The 18,436-nt window shown below is 39.9% G+C and overlaps 3 protein-coding genes across 6 annotated transcripts; 1 reads left to right on the top strand and 2 right to left on the bottom strand.

Annotated features, from left to right (window-relative positions):
• Window positions 1-108: 108 nt before the first annotated feature.
• rhebl1 (Ras homolog, mTORC1 binding like 1) lies at window positions 109-5,264 on the bottom strand. Of its 2 annotated transcripts, none has more exons than XM_037099824.1 (8): window positions 4,757-5,264; window positions 3,623-3,694; window positions 3,448-3,515; window positions 3,183-3,265; window positions 2,722-2,778; window positions 2,562-2,609; window positions 1,871-1,952; window positions 109-1,767 (listed from the first exon to the last, which is right to left on the bottom strand). In XM_037099824.1, exons 1-8 carry the CDS (start codon window positions 4,806-4,808, stop codon window positions 1,675-1,677), a joined length of 555 nt encoding a protein of 184 aa, XP_036955719.1. In that variant the 5' UTR covers window positions 4,809-5,264; the 3' UTR covers window positions 109-1,674. The 2 variants fall into 2 exon arrangements, with proteins under 2 accessions (XP_036955719.1, XP_036955720.1); XM_037099825.1 differs by lacking the exon at window positions 4,757-5,264 and adding an exon at window positions 4,425-4,681.
• Window positions 5,265-7,243: 1,979 nt separating this feature from the next.
• On the top strand, window positions 7,244-13,602 carry LOC119020905 (zinc finger protein Eos-like). 3 transcript variants are annotated; one of them, XM_037100687.1, is made up of 8 exons: window positions 7,244-7,399; window positions 8,502-8,559; window positions 8,655-8,759; window positions 9,774-10,028; window positions 10,368-10,535; window positions 10,627-10,776; window positions 11,055-11,186; window positions 11,799-13,602. In XM_037100687.1, the coding sequence occupies exons 2-8, from the start codon at window positions 8,520-8,522 to the stop codon at window positions 12,680-12,682; spliced, it is 1,734 nt and encodes a 577-aa protein (XP_036956582.1). In that variant the 5' UTR covers window positions 7,244-7,399; window positions 8,502-8,519; the 3' UTR covers window positions 12,683-13,602. The 3 variants fall into 3 exon arrangements, with proteins under 3 accessions (XP_036956582.1, XP_036956584.1, XP_036956583.1); XM_037100689.1 differs by lacking the exon at window positions 7,244-7,399 and adding an exon at window positions 7,596-7,775; XM_037100688.1 differs by lacking the exon at window positions 7,244-7,399 and adding an exon at window positions 7,596-7,841.
• A 2,869-nt stretch (window positions 13,603-16,471) lies between these two features.
• LOC119020908 (40S ribosomal protein S26) lies at window positions 16,472-18,336 on the bottom strand. The gene is made up of 4 exons (XM_037100691.1): window positions 18,206-18,336; window positions 17,084-17,261; window positions 16,846-16,976; window positions 16,472-16,570 (listed from the first exon to the last, which is right to left on the bottom strand). Exons 1-4 carry the CDS (start codon window positions 18,206-18,208, stop codon window positions 16,535-16,537), a joined length of 348 nt encoding a protein of 115 aa, XP_036956586.1. The 5' UTR covers window positions 18,209-18,336; the 3' UTR covers window positions 16,472-16,534.
• Window positions 18,337-18,436: the final 100 nt, after the last annotated feature.

The following is an 18,436-nucleotide window of genomic DNA, read 5'->3' as shown; positions in this document are numbered from 1 at the left end:
CACACCAACATCCCAAAATCCCCAATTAATTTTGAGTAGTGTATATATTTATATTTTAAGTTAACCATTAGCCACTCAAATAATGCAACCAATCTGCACAATGACACATCAAATGAGTAACAGATTTATTTATATACAAAACTGTTTACAGCAAGATTTCTGAATTAACATTGACCCACAAGGGAGTATTGGTGTTCAGGAGCACAACACCACCTGCACCATTGTATCAAGTCAGCAGAAGGAAAAAAAAAACCCTTTAAGAGCACCTTGAGTCATGAAGGTAAGCAGATGAGGGAGTTTGAAGAACTGTAAGGCACAAGACACAGCATCACCAGCTACTCTTAGACCATCATCACTCACCTATCAATCAGCTACTTACTCAGCAAAGCACTTCATAAAAATTTACAAATACCTACTATAGATACAACATGAGGATTACGGGGAAAAATCCACATTATTTCATGTCTTTGCAAAGCTACAGGATCTAAGGAAAACGAGTAATTAAGGATCGCCTGCGTGAACCATCAAATCAAAACCATGAGCGCAAAAATTACTATGCTAACTCTGTGGTATTCAGTCATTTAACGTCTTACACCGTGTTAAAATGCAATTAAATAAATTGCAGCTCAACAATGTTCACAATTATAACGCGTTTATACTCTACTAAGGATATTAAAGGGAGAGCACACCTGCACCACTCAGGATATAACCAATAGTGTCAAACCACTTTCTAAGATTCTATTTATACTGTATAAAAAGGCCATAATTGGTAAATAACAAAGATCTATTAATATCTACACTAAATTTCTCTGAGGGTTGTCTGTAAGAAAACATCTTTATTACAGTCCATAAGGAGAAATTAAACTGTAGAAACAACGGAGGAGGACTATTCTGCTTAGCAAAATGTGAGTTGTTAGATTTACAAAAAGATTCCTCCATCACCAAGACACATTTCAAGAGTTCATTGGTGAAAGGTACCTGAAGAGGTGTTGATAAAAATTACAGCGAGAAGAACTGAAACCACAGTGAAATTTCTTGTGTGAAATCTCATTCCAGGGTGTTCAAAGAAACCCACCATTTGTGAGAAATACTGACGTTTTAACACCACATTTAAAGCAATGTGTACTGTGACTATCCATCATTGTCAAAAAAAGAATACCTGCCTAAATGCCAGTTCTTAAAAAGATGGTTAACAAGCCCTCACTGTGCATTAATTCAACTACTCAAAGAGTTATGAGACATAAGCCAATGTTGTCTCAAACACCAGTTTTAGAAGTTGTACTCAGCATAACATGTTCATGTAAAGAAGATTGATACAATTCATTGGGACCAATATACCTGGCAAACCTTGTTTTCTGAGCATTTGGTTGAACTCAAAAGTCAAGAATTTGCCCAGTCAGATTACATTTCAATAAGTGTTCATTGGTGGCGCATCTTTGTCTAAATCATAGACCACCCTTGCTCTTAGAAACTTCTCCCTGTGGTTACAATTAGTGGAATAGTTTATCAACTGCCTGGGCAGTTGCCTTGCTATGTAAATCAATCTGGTATCACAATGGAGCCAACAAAGCTCCATTGCAGTGCCTTGGTGTCGGTGAGGTCGCGATTGGCAAGCTGGTGAAGTTGTGCCTCCTGTCTCCAGCAAAAGAGCTTACTGATGTCCTGGATACACTTTTACATCACAGCACACTTCTTCTCTTCTGGGGGTGCGTTTCCATCTGCTTTCTCCATCTCCAAAATGATCCGCTTGAAAACCTCCACCGCAGTCTGCATTTCATGAATATTGTCATCAGAGTGTGAATCTGTGTCAGAAATGATATAATCCAACTGCACCCATGAGTTGGCATTCAAAAGAGGCATCTATCCTTACCTCATTCTCCTTGGCTGAGGACTCCATGAATGCAGCACCCCAGGAATCAGCAAGTTTCTTTCCCTCCTCGGCCTTGATAACCCTGGGAAAAATATAATGGAAACTCCACACATTGAAAACTGAGAACTCCTTTTGTATTGCTGGTATACACTGACTTGGAGTACTCTCTGTAAGGACTGAGTGGGAGGTAACACAAAGTATGAGAGAGACAAAGACAAGACTGTGGTACTTTTAATAGGGATGAGGCTATTTCTGTTTTCAGCAAATGCAATGAAAGAACCGAAACCAACAATGTGTTTTCATTTTCTTAATATTTTCTGACTGCCTTGTGAAGTTACTGGTTCAGACATCCAACACTCAGTGGGCCAAACAAATGTACCTCTATTTAAGAAAGGGGCTAATTTCTTCAGCTGGGCACTACAATTCTGAGCAAATATTACTGAAACAGGAGTAAATGTTGCATTTGTTGCTGTAGCTATTTTAGCAACAGTCAATGCTCTAGTGAGTGTGTATGACAGCTAACAAATATACATGGGATCAAAATAAACACAATGCAATGCTCAATGTTGATCATAATGAAGAAAAATCGGATCTAGAACAACAGTGTGACTCACTGATGAGTTTTTAATGTTTTTGGACAAAAAAAGGGAACAGAGTCTGACATACGCACAACAAGCTGTATCGTAATTACCTTTCCATGTGGAGATCTTTTTTGTTCCCTACAAGAACAGTTGGGACCCTAAAAAGAAAAAAAATATATCCTGGTTTAAAAACAAAACAAAACAACACACTTGGAAAAACAAACAGAAAATTTCAAAGGCATTTCATTGTAATGATTTAACGAAACTCACTGAATCTTCCCGACCATGTCTAGCAGCTTGTCATGTAGAACCTGCACAACTTCAAAACTGAAAAGAGAAAGAGTAATTTTAGGTGCTGATCTGAGTTGTCAGTATGTAGCGCCAACCCGTGTGTTACTCACTATTGTAAAAGCCTAGAATTTTGCATATTTGGTTAAAGCAACAAGCCAATGTGCTCTTAGTGGAGTTGACTTAACGATTGCTAAGAATTGATTTAACTCTTTTGTGATCCAGTATAAAAAAAAACTGAAAATGACATTATAAACCTACTTATATGGCGCTAGATGACACTGTTGTTATACATAATGTTAACTCTGTAACTGTATCTTTTAAACCAATGCTTGCACAAATAGTAAGACATATAGTGCTGTCTGCCTAATCTAGTATTTTATGGCTTTTGACAGCTAACCCCTCACTATTCACAAAGATATGTAACTCAATCATCCACTCACCTTTTCATGGAAGTCACTGAATAGACAAGGACATAGCCATGGATGTCCATTGAGTGGGATTGGTGAAAAATTGAGTACTCATCCTACAGACAGGAAATGGTGTTATAATATCTCATTGAGTAGGACTGTTACCAATCATGCTATTAAATGGGGTTGGACATACAAGACTACAGCTCTAGAGGAAACTGTACATTCAGTTAAGTAGACATTTGTCAACCAAGAGTTCAGTTCTTGTTTCAGATGTGGTGCCAGATGAACAACTTACTTGTCCAGCTGTATCAACCAGCTGAAGATTGAAGTCTTGACAATTCACGCTGACCAATTTGTTAAATGCTGGGAAGAGGAAGAAGAAAGAAACCAGTTTTACAAAAGATCATTTTTTTAACATCAAGCCAAATTTGCTATGATTCTCTTTTCTTAAAAACAATAACAGCACATACTGTTTTCGATGGTGGGGTCATAGGAATCAACAAACTGTCCTTCCACAAACTGTATTGTAAGAGATGATTTTCCTGCGCGGGGAAAAGAAACATGACACGGCTGTTATACTACGACTGCCAACATTAAAATGATCTTGTCCTGTCAAGCAATCCTCAACATTACAATACATGGCCGTGGAATAAAAGGCACTCCACAACCCGTCCAATTTATTTGACATAATCGGGAATTTCAGGTATATTACCATGGTGGAAGGTTTGATTACACCAAATCACACTTTATTTTGATAGTCAGCACCAAAGATGGTTCGTCCATAAGGGTCTCACCTGCTGATAGCTATGATTTAGTTGATACCTGAGACCTGTCAGATTGTGGGATACAAGAGGACATAATAGATGATAAAGACCAAAGAAGACATAAATAGACACGTGAAGTAAAAGTGCTCTTCACATGGTCCTGTACACTGAAGTGTTGCTCCCAGAGCTATCAACATGTGTGGTTTATGAGGTCATTGTTTTAATCTGTACTGATATTAAACCGTGTGGCCTTTGGTAAATATAATCGGGTAGCTTTGCTGGTAGTGGCTGTTGTAACAATACATGACATGATAAAGTATCATACAACGTGTACAGAACCAATCCAGCGTATTTTTTATGCTCAAGTACAGCTGGAAGTCGTACTAGTGTCCCAGAATCTGAGCGGTCATATTGAGCCCACAAAGGCGCATTTAAGAAGACCAACGACTGATATTAACACGGTAGATCGTTTACAGACTGATTTCCTGACATTCTGGACGGTACATACTTGTCTCGTTCAGCATGCTAGGCTCAAAGTTTCGACACAACACTTGGCACAACACCAGGACGTCACCGGTGAGCTAACTTTGTGTAAACAGAAGACGTTACAACTACTAACAGATGGATGTTGCTACACGACAAGATGACGGTTATTTCTGGGCGTTTTTGTACTCGACTGCCCAGTAAACACACGCAACACACAGAGAGGCGAACAAAGGTTATCTAGCGTTAGTGGCGTTAGTGGGATACATTCAAGAGGAAAACAAAGCCAGGACGTTAGCCTGTTAGCCAGCTAGCTAACCAACATTAGCCGTGCACGACCTCGTGTGCTTTACTCACCTACAGACCTGTAACCTATTACAGCAATCTTTCGATGCTTTGGTTGAGGCATTGTGGTGGAAACGGTGTCCGGTAGGTTTTGATAATGTGGTACGCCACCTAGTTTTACTACCTAAACAAACTTTTATCGCACATTCGTCTCACGTCACGTGACAACAACAAACTTTTCGGAGCTGCCGCTCGAGCTCTCCGGTGGGCCTTGAGCTGGAAGTTAAGAGTTTAAGCACGACGAGTACAAGTTGTACTTCCCTCAAAAAAAAAAACGCTCGCTTCCTGGATCTGGCACAGTAATCAATATCGATCGATGGTTCGAAATTACGAAATAGCCGTTTCGGCGGAAATTAGAAACGAAAGAGCGCTCGTTCAACGGGATTACGATTTGCAAGTCAAACTCACGGAAACTGTCATTGTGTAAGCACACCGTCGTAAAGCGGGCACGTCAGGACTGACACAGACGTGCATTCTGGTCGATTTGTACAGCAGAGGTCACTCTTTGTGCGTCCCAGCATGTTTCTGACAGGCATCCTCTTTAGACCTTTCCAGACTCACCTTCAGACCGCAAACACCGGTGAAACTCCACAGTCCTCCATCATAACAAGTGTAGGTTTCTGTTGTGTCAGCAGAGAAACGATATGAACAGAGACATGTGAATATAAAATGTTATGATTAAAAACCAAAAGAGATGGTAGGTGACAGCCTCCTCTGAAAAGATTTTTCGTATTTTTTCATTTTTATTGTCCAGGAAAGTCTGTTTGACAAGATGCAGTTGGGATGAGTGTTTTGGAAGTTAAAGCAACCATTCACCTAAACATAATAACGCAGTCATTATGTATTCAGCAGCATGCTGATGGAAAGTAAGGAGAAGTGGTCCACAAAACATTTCATGGTTCACAGATCTTGACTAGCACGATTACATAAGGTTTCAACTGTTTGTTGTTGTTTTATTTTTTGAAACAAGTCCCCAGCACATACAAATACCTGGGTCTGGTGATTGACAGTAAACTTGAGTGGACTACAAGCACGGAGGCAGTCGACAAGAAGGGCCTGGGCTGGCTTTACTTTACTACAGGGGTACTCTATCTATCTATCTATCTATCTATCTATCTATCTATCTATCTATCTATCTATCTATCTATTGCACCCATCTGCTGCTATCCTTCCCCATGACTGATAAACACAAATGATAGATAGATAGATAGATAGATAGATAGATAGATAGATAGATAGATAGATAGATAGATAGATAGAGTACCCCTGTAGTTCTCTGTCTTTATGTCTGTCTTGCTCTCAGTCACATATGCTCAACATCAGATACTCCAACTAAGTGAGTCTAGACTTGAAACCATGAGGAATGCATTCTTTTAAGCCAAACCATAGGACAAAGAAATGGGCCGTTGAATAAAACACTCCATAAATGTTCAAACATGACCACATAGCACATTACAAACTGCACACTGAAATGGGCCTCATTAAACAAAACAAAGGAGACTGTCTGCGGCCTCAGATGGGAAGGGCGTTGGACACATTTCTGACGACTGCCGCAGTGTTTAATGGTTAAGTGGACAATATGCATTCAATTAGTTATTCACCTAGTTATCATCTGTTAAATAAAGAACATATGGATGAAGATGATTAATGCTTCTGTACACACCAATGCACTCCACTTGATTGTTTGAGCTTGGGCAGCTGTGGCTCAGAGGGGAGAGCCTGCGCCTTGTTATCGGAAGGGTCGCTGATTCGATTCCCCTTGTCTTGCATGTTGAAGTGTCCTTGGGCAAGATACTGAACCTCAAACTGCTCCTGATGTGCTGGTCGGCACCTTGCATGGCACCCACCGCCATCAGTGTACGAACTGCTGTAAGTCACTTTTCGGACAAAAGTGTCCACTAAATGTAAATTATTTTGAAGATTTCTTTTTGCAATTCTGCCTTTTCAGAAGTTTTGCTAATTCATATAACAAAAAGGGTTTGGTTGAAAAATATGACTACATTCTGTCTGAGGCACTCAAAAATAGCTATTGTGTTGACACTGGAATAAAGTAATAATAATAAAATAAAAAAAAAACGCCAATTCCCTTCTTTAAAATCTAAAATCTTTATAACTATCCTCATTCATTTCACAGGAAACAAAGATGTGCACTGCAGCAAGAATACAGATTGGGACCTGTGTCTATAGGCTAAATTAATAGTAAGAGAAAAGCTTCACAAATTAGAAATATATTTATTTATTTATTTATAATATATATATTTAATTTGTGAAGCTTTTCTCTTACTATATATATATATATATATATATATATATATATATATATATATATATATATATATATATATATAAATAGTACTATTAATATATATACTATTATAGTATATATTTATATATATTTATTCGTGTTAGAAATGTCAGTGTGTGTGCCTGCTGAATGAACAGACTTCAGCTGATCTGCAGCATTGCCAGGTTTTTTATGCAGATTCCTGGTTCATGTGAGGCTACTCGCCGCTGTTGGCTGACATGCAGCTACATTCGGGATGTAACCGGAAATTGTTTGGAGCTGGAGGTAAACGCTGCCGGAAGATGCTGCCGTCATAAACAGGCAGATGAAAATACGGAATAACCTCACTGAAACGGCCCTGACAGGCACAGGTAATGCAACTGCCACTCAGAGAACCGCATAACTTTAGACGCACATCTATATTTGACTGTCTGGGCTGCGTTGTGTTGTGAATGTCGGCTCCAATGCTTCAGGGAGAGCTAGCTAGCCAACCACTAGCTGGCTAGCCATAGCATTGGGGAGGCGGTGGCTGCCATAGCAACCGTTTAGGCAACATTGGCCGTTGAGCCTAGCTAGCTAAGATAGTTCAGGCTAACGCTGGTTTGTTATGCTAGCGTCAAACAAGACGCCGTAGAGACTTGAATGTTCAATTTAGCGTCGGTCAGCTAATTAATGTCATAAGTCAGCGTAATCAACTTTGTGTATTCGCCCGTATCACTAAGCTACAACTTTGCGCCATGCTTTTTAGTAAGCTGTCGATGATGGCAAAGTGTTGTAACGCTGTAGTGTTGAGTTTAGCTAACTCGGCTAACGGTAATGTCCATCACATGCAGTAAGCTAACGTTAGCTACTAAGGCCGATCAGTAAACTTAGGTTACCTCAACGCCACCGTTATGTAAACGTCAAAGTAAACGCAATCTTTCCCTGCTGCGATTTGTATTTCAGACCCATTTGTCTCAGATGAATCTAATGTTAGATTAGCTTGGCATGAGCAGTTTAACAGTTAGCTAACGTTACTTTATTGATCTTGTCATGGGTCAACCAGTCAGCTGATCTGTGGCTGCTAAGGTTTGAGTTGGCGCTAACTTAGCTGCTAGTTAACCTCTTTCTTGTACGATTAGTCAAGCGAAATTAGCCAGTTTTCTCCATACTTACTTTGGTGTTACGGTTAATTGAGACTACATGTACTTAATATTGCATCGACAAGTAAAGGCCAGCTAGCTGACATCCACGTTAGATTTTCGTGTTTATTGAATTATTTATTTATTTTTTGTCATTGAATGATAAAATAACTTGTGGATTTGTTATTATGCAATGCCAGTGGTTTTATATTTCAGTCCCTTAGACATCTACCTGTTACTTCTGCATTACTTTCATGCTTTGTTCAAGGGGGTAGCAGTGTGGGGCTATGAGTGAACACATGAGAAAGATAATTCAGCCTGATCTTAGCCTCTGACATAACTGTCATTTCAGTGTTCAGCCTCAACTACTATGGATGTTGATGAATGCAATGGCCGGTCCTACATATCAGGTAGGGCTCTTATTTCATCACAGATGTATTTTTCTTCAAAGGTTGGCATGTCATTCAAATGACTGAGCTTGCTTTACTTTCCTGTTTGGTTGCAGCTAGTGGAGACTCTTCAATGGAAAGAGAGTTTTCTGGGGCCCTCGGAGGCCCAAATGTGAGCACCCCGAACAGCAAGGAGACCTCTCCTAGTCGCTCCCTCAGCGGTCAGTGAGAAAATACCCGTGAATCTGAGGGAACAGATGGTTAATTAAGTCCCTTAATCTTATTATCTCACAAGTGACTCGTTTTCCATATATAATGGGACACACATGTTTTTTATTTGCATCTGGTGAGTGTCAAAAGCAGCAACAAGATAGTGATGATGATAATAGGATTGGCATCTTCGCATTTAAAGTTTGCTATCAGGTACAGTTGTTCGTTCGCTTTGACTGCGTTTGAGCACCAAGCATCAGTGACATAAACACAGAGTCCACCTCTCTTCATCCTGTTGTAGTTCTGCACTCTATCAGCTCGGAACACAGTAACAGCCTGATCCAGGTTGTTGTGGTGGAGACAGGTCTCTTTTTAAGATGTGGGCACCACAGTCTCTGTTTTCCCATTGCTTGGCCAGCCTGGGTCCCATTTTTTTCCATTTCATTTCCCTTTTGACCAGACATTAAACAAGAGCAGCCTTAAATCTAAGTTTAGTATGACTCATATCTCGACTCTCTTCCTCTCCTCCTTGGGGCATTCCGGTCAGTCATGTTAGATGGCTGAAAGATGCCGTCGGCAGTGAACGTTTCAAAGACTGCTGCTCTTAAGCTAAAATCCTTGCCTCTTTTTCAGTGCTGACGAATGTATTTCTGTCAAAGGAAATCTGTGTTTCAGTGATAAAGCTGATAAAATCACAGATTAAAAACAAAAATGCAGCAAAGTTTGAAGGAGCTTAGGGCCGCTGCATGTACACCACAGTTGCCATAGTGAAATGTCATAGTAACATCTAATTTTACTATCGTATGTCAAATTTATTTTTTTTTTGACTATTTTATTATTCCAATTGCACCCAGAACATCTAATTGTATTAATATGAGATTTGATTATTGGTAGGTAGCCATACTCCAATCACATAAGCAAATATATGTTATCCTTTGCTTACTCTGATGTTACTTTGGCAACACACTAGCTAACAGATTATCTTATTTAAGGCCATCTTTATGTTTGATCTTGTGCCTCTGTAGCCAACTCCATTAAAGTGGAGCTGTACAGTGATGAAGACCCAGGTCGCAGTACTGAAGATGAAAGAGGGGAGCGGGTAGAGGAAGGAGGTTCAGAGCAGGGGTCTGAGGCTGTTGGAGGCTACAGGGAACCCACCAATCCTGACATCATGCCGACTGGAGCCACCAGAATGCCAAATGGAAAGCTCAAGTGTGACATCTGTGGAATGATCTGCATTGGGCCTAATGTCCTCATGGTGCACAAACGCAGCCATACAGGTGACTGAACAGTAGTTCAGATAAGTCATTACATATATTCATTTTCCTTTTTGTTAAAGAGATCTAGTTACACAAAGAACATGTCTTTAGTTTGGCAAATCATTGATAATTGAGACAGAAAATTGTGATACAATTATTTTTCTGAACATGAAATATAATGCCACGAATGTGTCCTAATATAGGACCCCAAAACAATTAGAAAATATTAATAATCATACCAAAGAGAAAAACGCCACAAATCTTCTTGTAAGCTTTTATTATTTTTGCATGAGTATCAATGTGCCAGACACAATAGATGAAGATAAAGAAGGTGGGCTGACAGGTTTGATCCATCCCCAGGTGAGCGACCATTCCAGTGTAATCAGTGCGGCGCCTCCTTCACTCAAAAGGGCAATCTGCTCCGTCACATCAAGCTGCACTCAGGGGAGAAGCCCTTTAAATGTCCCTTCTGCAGCTACGCCTGTCGAAGACGAGATGCACTCACCGGCCACCTTCGCACTCACGCAGGTGGGAGAGTTTCAAGCCTGAAAAGAGAGCTATTTTTCTTATGGTGGTGTACAATGACAATAATAATGCAATCTTTCCACTTTGTACCCAGTCTCCTCTCCAACTGTAGGAAAGCCATTCAAGTGCAGCTATTGTGGCCGAAGTTACAAGCAGCAGAGCACCCTGGAGGAGCACCGTGAGCGCTGCCACAGCTACTTGCAGAGCCTGGAGTCACAGCAGCCATCCAGTGCACAGAATACAGGTATGGTTTTTGGCAGCTATGGAGATGACTTTTCAGACGTAAACTACATTATCTCCAATAAGACAGCCTAATGTTGTTGTTGTGGTAGCGTATAATGTAGAAATGTAGTCTGCCCCCTTAACACAGTAATGCACACAACCCCTTATTTAGTTTTTATCGCACCATTGGTTGAGATCCTACTGAAAAGCAGCCTACACCTTAAACATTTGGGATAAATGCTGTCTGGGTAATAAGCAACCCCTAAAAATAACATCACAATTTGTTTGTACTCTGTGCAGGAGAGGAGATGAGAGAGCTAGAGTTTATACCAGACTCTCTACTGCAGCCCACCTCAGACAAGATGGCATTTATCGATCGGCTCGCCAACAGCATCACCAAACGCAAGAGATCCACACCACAAAAATTTGTAGGTGAGCATTCGGACTCAGTGTGGACAGGTAGATGAAGTGAAGCAGCATCAATAGCAGCATCGATTGGAAGCCACATACAACAGTACTGATCTTTATGTGCTAAAAATGTGAGCGGAATTGCACAATTGTATGTATCTAAACTTACTGTTGTCTATACAACAGTGGATACAAGCTCAAGGCTAACTGTACAATTAAACAATTAACAGCTTAACAGTTGTAAACCTTATAAAAAAACAAAGCCGCTGTAATTCAAGTTGTAATTAATTTTTTTTTACTCCACAACCTGGATTTTTTTTTTCTGTTGTCCTGCATCCCTGTGTGGGGGTAAAAGTCTGACCACCATGATTAGGTGGTATAACTGAATCCTGTACAGATATATTAAATAAACATCTTATGGCATTTTAGGAGGGAAATTAAATTAAAGCTTGATTATGAATTTAAATTAAATCACAACTTCCAACCTGATTATGGGAGTCAAATGAATCCAAAATACTGGCTGGTCATTGCCTGGGAAGGCCACCTACCTTATTTTATTTTCTGTCTCTTGCAGTTTTGAAGTCTTCCACAATGTTTCAAAGAACAGTATCATAAGATTATGCATCTCTATTGCAGGACAGAAGCACATACGCCTCAACCTTGCAGATGCACCTTATGAGCTTAGCGCTGGATTGGATAAAGACAGGGAGATGCACGCAGGGGACCTGGAAGGCCCGCACTTTACTGGTCTTGGAGGAGAATATGCCGGTGTAGCAGGTAATGGAGGAGGAGGGGTGTCAGACACACTGAGGCCTCTACACCTTCCAACCACTCACCCATCATGTTTGTCAGAACTCAGGCCCATCCACAGCTCCATTCACACCACTGTTGCACTAGGCCCGAGGCTGGATTGTACAGGGACTGGAGCTGGGCTGGGAGCTGCAGGTGTAGGGGGGAGGGAGGCAGCAGAGGGTCATGAAGACCTGCCTGCTGGGCGAAGTCACGCACCCTCGCCAAGCAATGGTTGCCAGGATTCCACGGACACGGAGAGCATGCCAGATGAGCCGTGCAACAGCACTGCTCCAACGCCGGCCCTGCACAGTAACAACGGCCATCATCTTATCCACTCCAACCATCACCCGGCACCTCCTCCCGCTGCACACCACAGGAGTCGGGACAGACACAGTCCCAGCCATGCCAAAGACAGGGAGGTGGAAAGAGAGGATGGAGGTCATTCAGCCCACCCACCTCCTGTCCTCGCACCAACTCCTAGCTCGCCTACAGCGCCCTCGTCCACATCCAGGGAGGCTTTTCGGGTTGTAGACGGGGAGGGTCGAGCTGTGCGTTCGTTCCGTTGTGAGCACTGCCGCGTGCTTTTCCTGGACCACGTCATGTTTACCATCCACATGGGCTGCCATGGGTTTCGCCAGCCTTTTGAGTGTAACATCTGTGGCCACCGCAGCCAGGACCGCTATGAATTTTCTTCACACATCGTCCGTGGAGAGCACATCCTTGACTGAGGAGGAAGGGTGGACAACCTGTTTTACGTAGAGACATTTTTACACTTAGATGAGGACCTGGTGGAGTTTGGTCTAAGCAGAAGATGAAGGAGAGACAGATGACTGATGCGCATATTTCAAACAGGTACATTAATTTTAGAAACACACATTGCCATGCAGGCTGATACAGTTAACTTGTACCAGCATGAATGTGTTTTTCTAAAATTAATGATAGTCCTTATGATTTTAATGCACTTTTAACGATAAATCCATTTTAAAATGCACTTTTAATTAATTAAATGTACTCTTAAGTTAATGAAGAGCCAATGCACTTTTTCATCCACAGATGTGCCTTGACCCAAAATTCAGGAATCAAACCTGATGCACAAATTGTGGTAGACAAATCTGACTTTCCCTCCTTGTGCACTTTAAAAAAAAACCTTAATGTGAAGTTTATAGGCTCATCCACAATGGAATCAGTAGGAGTTTTAATGGCATTTCCTAAAAGCACTCATTTAATGAAAGGATTTCCTAACAAACCTCAAGTTCGGCAAAGGTTTTTCCAAGGTGGGCTTGATTCTGTTACAAGAAATAGATCGCTTTTTTATGAGAACTGACGTGCAGGCCAAACTCAGACACCAGGTCCAAGTCGAGGAGATTTGTTAGAGGGGTTGTCCATCAGTTAGAACTGCACTTTTGTTTTTAACAGGGGATGGTGTGTGTGTTTGTGTGTGTGTGTGAGAGAGAGAGCGAGTGAGAGAGGGAGATCTTGAGAGCCTCTGTGTTCCTTGGAAGTAAAGTGGAAAATGAAGGCCTTTGTGTGAATGCTGTGTGGGGCAGCGTTTGAAATGTTTTGTTTTTCTTTCCTATGACTGCTTTTGTTGCACTGATACCTGCCAGAATACTATGATTATATTAAACTATTTTATGGAATACATTAATGACCTGCACATTTCTGTCAAAATGTGAGAAAAACTGATGATTGAATGTTTTTCTCACTGTGTAAGGAGTACGAGTATCACTGCCACAATCTTAGAGATTACTGAAGAGGTTAGGGTCTTTACAAGCTTTTAACATTTTAACCCTTTCGAACTGCAAACCAACACTAATTTATTCATGCTATATTTAAAAGTGATTTTGGTGTTATATCTCATTGTATTGTGCCTTTCTTCACCCTGATCACACCTTGTTGACCAGACTGAAGGACATGGACTACCAACTGTCAGATCTTCAGATTATCCTTGGTGTTTTTTAGAGATCATGAAGTACAAAAACGTTTGTTTCCTAGACACTGTCAAGTCTCTGGTGTATAGCTTTGCATAATATTAAATAGAGCATCGATTTTCATGAATTCATTAACATCAATTCTGCTAATTTATCAAAGACTGAAGGTGCCTGGTGTTTGGCACGTGCTGCTGTGACATGAATGAGTGCAGTGTGGATTGGCAGTTTACTACCGTCCAAAATCCCCCTAAAATGTGTTTTATTTGAATTTTCTCTTAACAAGTTTCTGTCCACAACGTCACCAGTGTCACAGCAGAGTTAACAAGGTCTTTATTTCAAATCAGTTTTCCAAGTTGTGATAAATTCACCTTTTTAGGTGATATGGTGCAGAAATTAACTGGCCGTCAAGAGAAATGTGTCAGTTAATACAACACAGTCAGCTCCTGTTTGTCTGTTTACATGTCAAAACAATAGTCATTACTATTTGACTTTACACACTAAGCACAATATAATGTATGTTCCAGTTAATGATAGAGTAGTCTAAAGTCTAGAGTAGAGAATTGGGCACAAAAATCAGCTGATTTTGAAAAAATAATAGTAAAATAATAAATAAAGGTACGTGTGAGACAGATTGAATTTTTAAAGTCGTCAGTTTAAATTAACTTGCAGAAAAATGCTTATTAAACAAGAGTTTCCCTTTTGTTAAACAAACTGGTATTTAATTTTATTTCACAAATGTAAATGTAATTTTATATCATCAACAAAGTCTTTTGCTGGCTAAACAGAAACCTCTGAACCATTTAATTTTTTGAATGGATACTTATGGTCATTTTATTGTTGTAATTGGTTCCCCGGTTCTGTCATATCCTCAATCCTTCGTTGAATCTTACATTTTTAAGTAGTGATCTAGATGTGTTCTCAAAGTACTGTTTTTATGATGAGGAATAAAAGAAAATTACTTGGTTTTCATATTATTTGTAGATCACCATGAGTGTGGTTCTGTATAGCACCAAATGATGGTTCCCCCATGGCTGAGCCAAAGAACCACTACTTCTTACTGTTAAGCACTTTTCCCTGTTATAGTGGCAAAATGACAAAAATATTAAAGTGAATGAATATATTTGTACATACAGTATGAATTAGGAAGAAGCTGTGAGGTAATATTTATCTTTTCATTGGTGTCGGTAAAACCTGTAAATGTTAAAAAGGTTTTTCTTTCTCCACCTTGACAGAGTATTCAGAGAAGATCATGTGGGGGTTCCCTTTCAAAAGAAATGTAGTAAATGCGTAGCTCAATTTAAATTTGTCATTAGAATTGTTTCTTGAAGTGAATCCACATATGTTTTGGTGGATGGTAAGGCTTTGCACATCTATCTGACATTTTAAAGAGAGTCAGTTTGTGGTGATCATCTCATCAGTATAGAAACACAAACAAATGAAATGTGAGGTTTAAATTTTTCTCTTCCAAAATGGTGGTTTCATTTATTAATCAGATTATCTTGCCTTAACATAAGAATAGAGACTGTTACGTCATGTTGGGACAGAATCTTGAAATGAAGTTCCGTGCACCCTAATCTACAAAACACTGACTGTGACTTTGATGTAAATCGACACCAAAGTTGTCATTGACATTCACTGAAATTGTGCATCTCAGTTTGCATGGGTAAAAAATGCTTTGATCAATTACATCTTACTTAAATGTGTATAATTTGTTTAAGGAAACACCGTGCTAGGCCCAGGTGTGATTTCTGTGTAGTACACATTACTATTGTGCCTTTGGCTTAATGTCTTCTCCTGCATTTTTTCTCTCAACTGTTAAAATTGTATGTGCAAAACATGGTTTGCCAGTTGTTAATCATTTGGTGCACATACTGCACATTAACTAATGGCTCCACATTTTAATCATCTCTGAATCTTAGGGTCACCAACAACTACAGAGTAAACCCAAACTGCTTTTTTTTAAATAACCAGTTGACCATAGATTAATTAAATGAAAAAGCATTTTGATTACAGACTGTTCGGAGCCAAAGAACTTACAAAACTTGTAAATCTTACTGGATATTAAGCTTTGCATCAAATAAAAACATTTGCCCCCTTTCCATTTTACATTTGGCAAATTTGGGTGTAGATTTTTTTTTAATTCATAATGTACATGCAACACTAGACGGTAATGTGCTAAACCTTATGCATGTGTTACCAATGCTGTTTTCTAAACCTTCCAGTTATCTGTGTTTGCCACAAGGACAACCAAATACAATGTCTACTCCAACTTTGAAGACAGAAAAGAAACTTCTACTTTTGTGGCATTTTGTGTTTCTCTTGTTGCACTGTTATTCCCTTTAGTTTTACCATGTTTTTAACCTCCCCACTCCTGTAAATGGTCTGAAATCGCTTTAAATAACTGCAGAGCCTTTTTAAATGTATCATATGTAATTATGCATTTGCGTAATTTGATCTTCAACTACTGTAAGTTTTGTACTGTAAGAAAGTCTATTGTAAGAAAGTCTATTCCAAATAAAATACCTTGCAGGCCTGTCTTTCCTAAAACCACCCAACACATGGTTAGTGAAAAATAATGAGAACACATTCAAGGTTTTGTGAAGACTTTTGAATTTATTCTTCAAGTGTACAGCATCTTCAAATTCTGCTTTACATGGGTTTAGGAGGAGCTCTTGGTGCACCGGCCTGTAGAAAAAAAAACAAAAAACATATAGATTGACATCTGAGACAATTCTCGACATGGACCAACTTGAAAAAAAAAAACAGATGTAACAAATAACAAAAGGCTGTCTTGCACTCTGGAGTTCCAACATCCTACTTTGACTAATTTAATGACTACAAACCATCAATGTTATTAATTACAACTGTGCTTTTCCTGCTAAGGTTAATAAATGTGTATCACTCTGTATAGCTCAATTCAACAGATCAGACAGTAGTTCTGTTCTGTGTAGTGTACTCACAGCGGGCCTGAATCTGGGTGGAGGGGTGCGGTCTTTCCTGGCCTCACAGGAGCGGTTCCTCACCACTTTACTGTGGATGGCACAGCTGACACAGTAGTGCAGCTTCACATAGAGCTTGGGCAGAATGTAAGCTGCAGAGTAGAGAAAGGCACAGATGAGTACAAACCACCAAGGTCAAAATACAAAAAAGGCAGCTTCTGCTGACGAATGGTGTGGAAAACATGGCAAACAAACTTACAGTCAAAGACGCTGGCCTCTGTGATGTCTCTCACTGCAGCCGCCTCCACTATGTTCCTGATGACGAACTTCTTGATGGCCTTGTCCTTGGGGACACAGCGGGCACAGTTGGTGCAGCGGATGGGCTGGACATGGCCACGGCCCTTCTTAGCACGACCGTTATTCCTCCTCTTCTTGGTCTGTAAAAGAGGAAAAACAGAAAGATGTTTAAATTACAGCCTGCCAGCTAGAGTTGGAACCTGAAACTAATTCTTTATTACACATAAGATACTCTAAAATACCAAAATCTGCTTCATTATAATGAGACATTTATTAAATGTCTTGTACAGCTGCTTATGTTTAGTCATTTGACAATATATCAGCTGAATTCCTTTGGATAAGAGCTAAATAAAGAAAACGTCATGATACTGGCCAGTTAGTAAAACACATCAACGTTGTAGATTACTATTAATCTATCGTTTTTTTACCCTGTGGACCTAAAATTAACTTAGATATTACAATAATTGACAAATCGTTACCATACTAAATCATTCTAGGATATTAAAGACATAGAAATCTTCGACAGCAATATCGTAAAATGACTCGATTAAGAGACTTTTGATCTGTAATAATCTGGTTTAATGCGATGCATTAGCCGTCACATTGGGTACAACACAAATTAACTTTGTATACTGAACGCCTCTTTTCTCTTTTCAACAATGTGGATCAGCGGCTGCGTGTGATGGCTGCAGCGTCTAATACCGGCTGCCATTGCAACACTGGGCTAAAAATATATATACCCAATTTAATAATTTTCGTCTTACGGTTTTCACATTAGTCCTCTTGTTAAACTACGAAACATATTAGACTTGGGCTGCCTCGCTGTTTCTCCGCACATTGACAGCGACACTCATCCAAAACCAGTTCACAGGAACACATGCACAAAACAGCTAGCATGCTAAAAGCTAGCATTAGGCCCAGACTATATTTTAATCAAACTGAGTGACATCTAAGGACCGTTCACGACATCGTGGTTTAGCTATGACATTAAACTACTTAGTAAGGATCAATCCTGTGTGTTTTACGAGTAAAAAAGACAGTTTATTCTGTTTTTGCCACACGGCCGCCGATGAAACACACTCACCATGTTGCACGGGAAGCTGGAAAGAGGACCGGAAGAGGTTGTACCGCGAGAAGTAGTGCTATCCGCTCCGCCCTCGAGATAAGTTTTATTAAAATAAAACAAGCTGGGTCATGTTTTTAATTCATTTGATTAATTTCACTTTAGTATGTGTTTTGTGTGGTTTTTAAAAAGACACACTACACAAAATCACTTCGGGAAAATTACATTACTAATGTTTTTATTCGCGGAGGG

The sequence above is a fragment of the Acanthopagrus latus genome, chromosome 6 (genome assembly GCF_904848185.1).
Source record: "Acanthopagrus latus isolate v.2019 chromosome 6, fAcaLat1.1, whole genome shotgun sequence".
Taxonomy (NCBI): domain Eukaryota; kingdom Metazoa; phylum Chordata; class Actinopteri; order Spariformes; family Sparidae; genus Acanthopagrus; species Acanthopagrus latus.
Note: the sequence above shows the minus strand (reverse complement) of the source record. Positions and strands in the feature narration are given on the sequence as shown.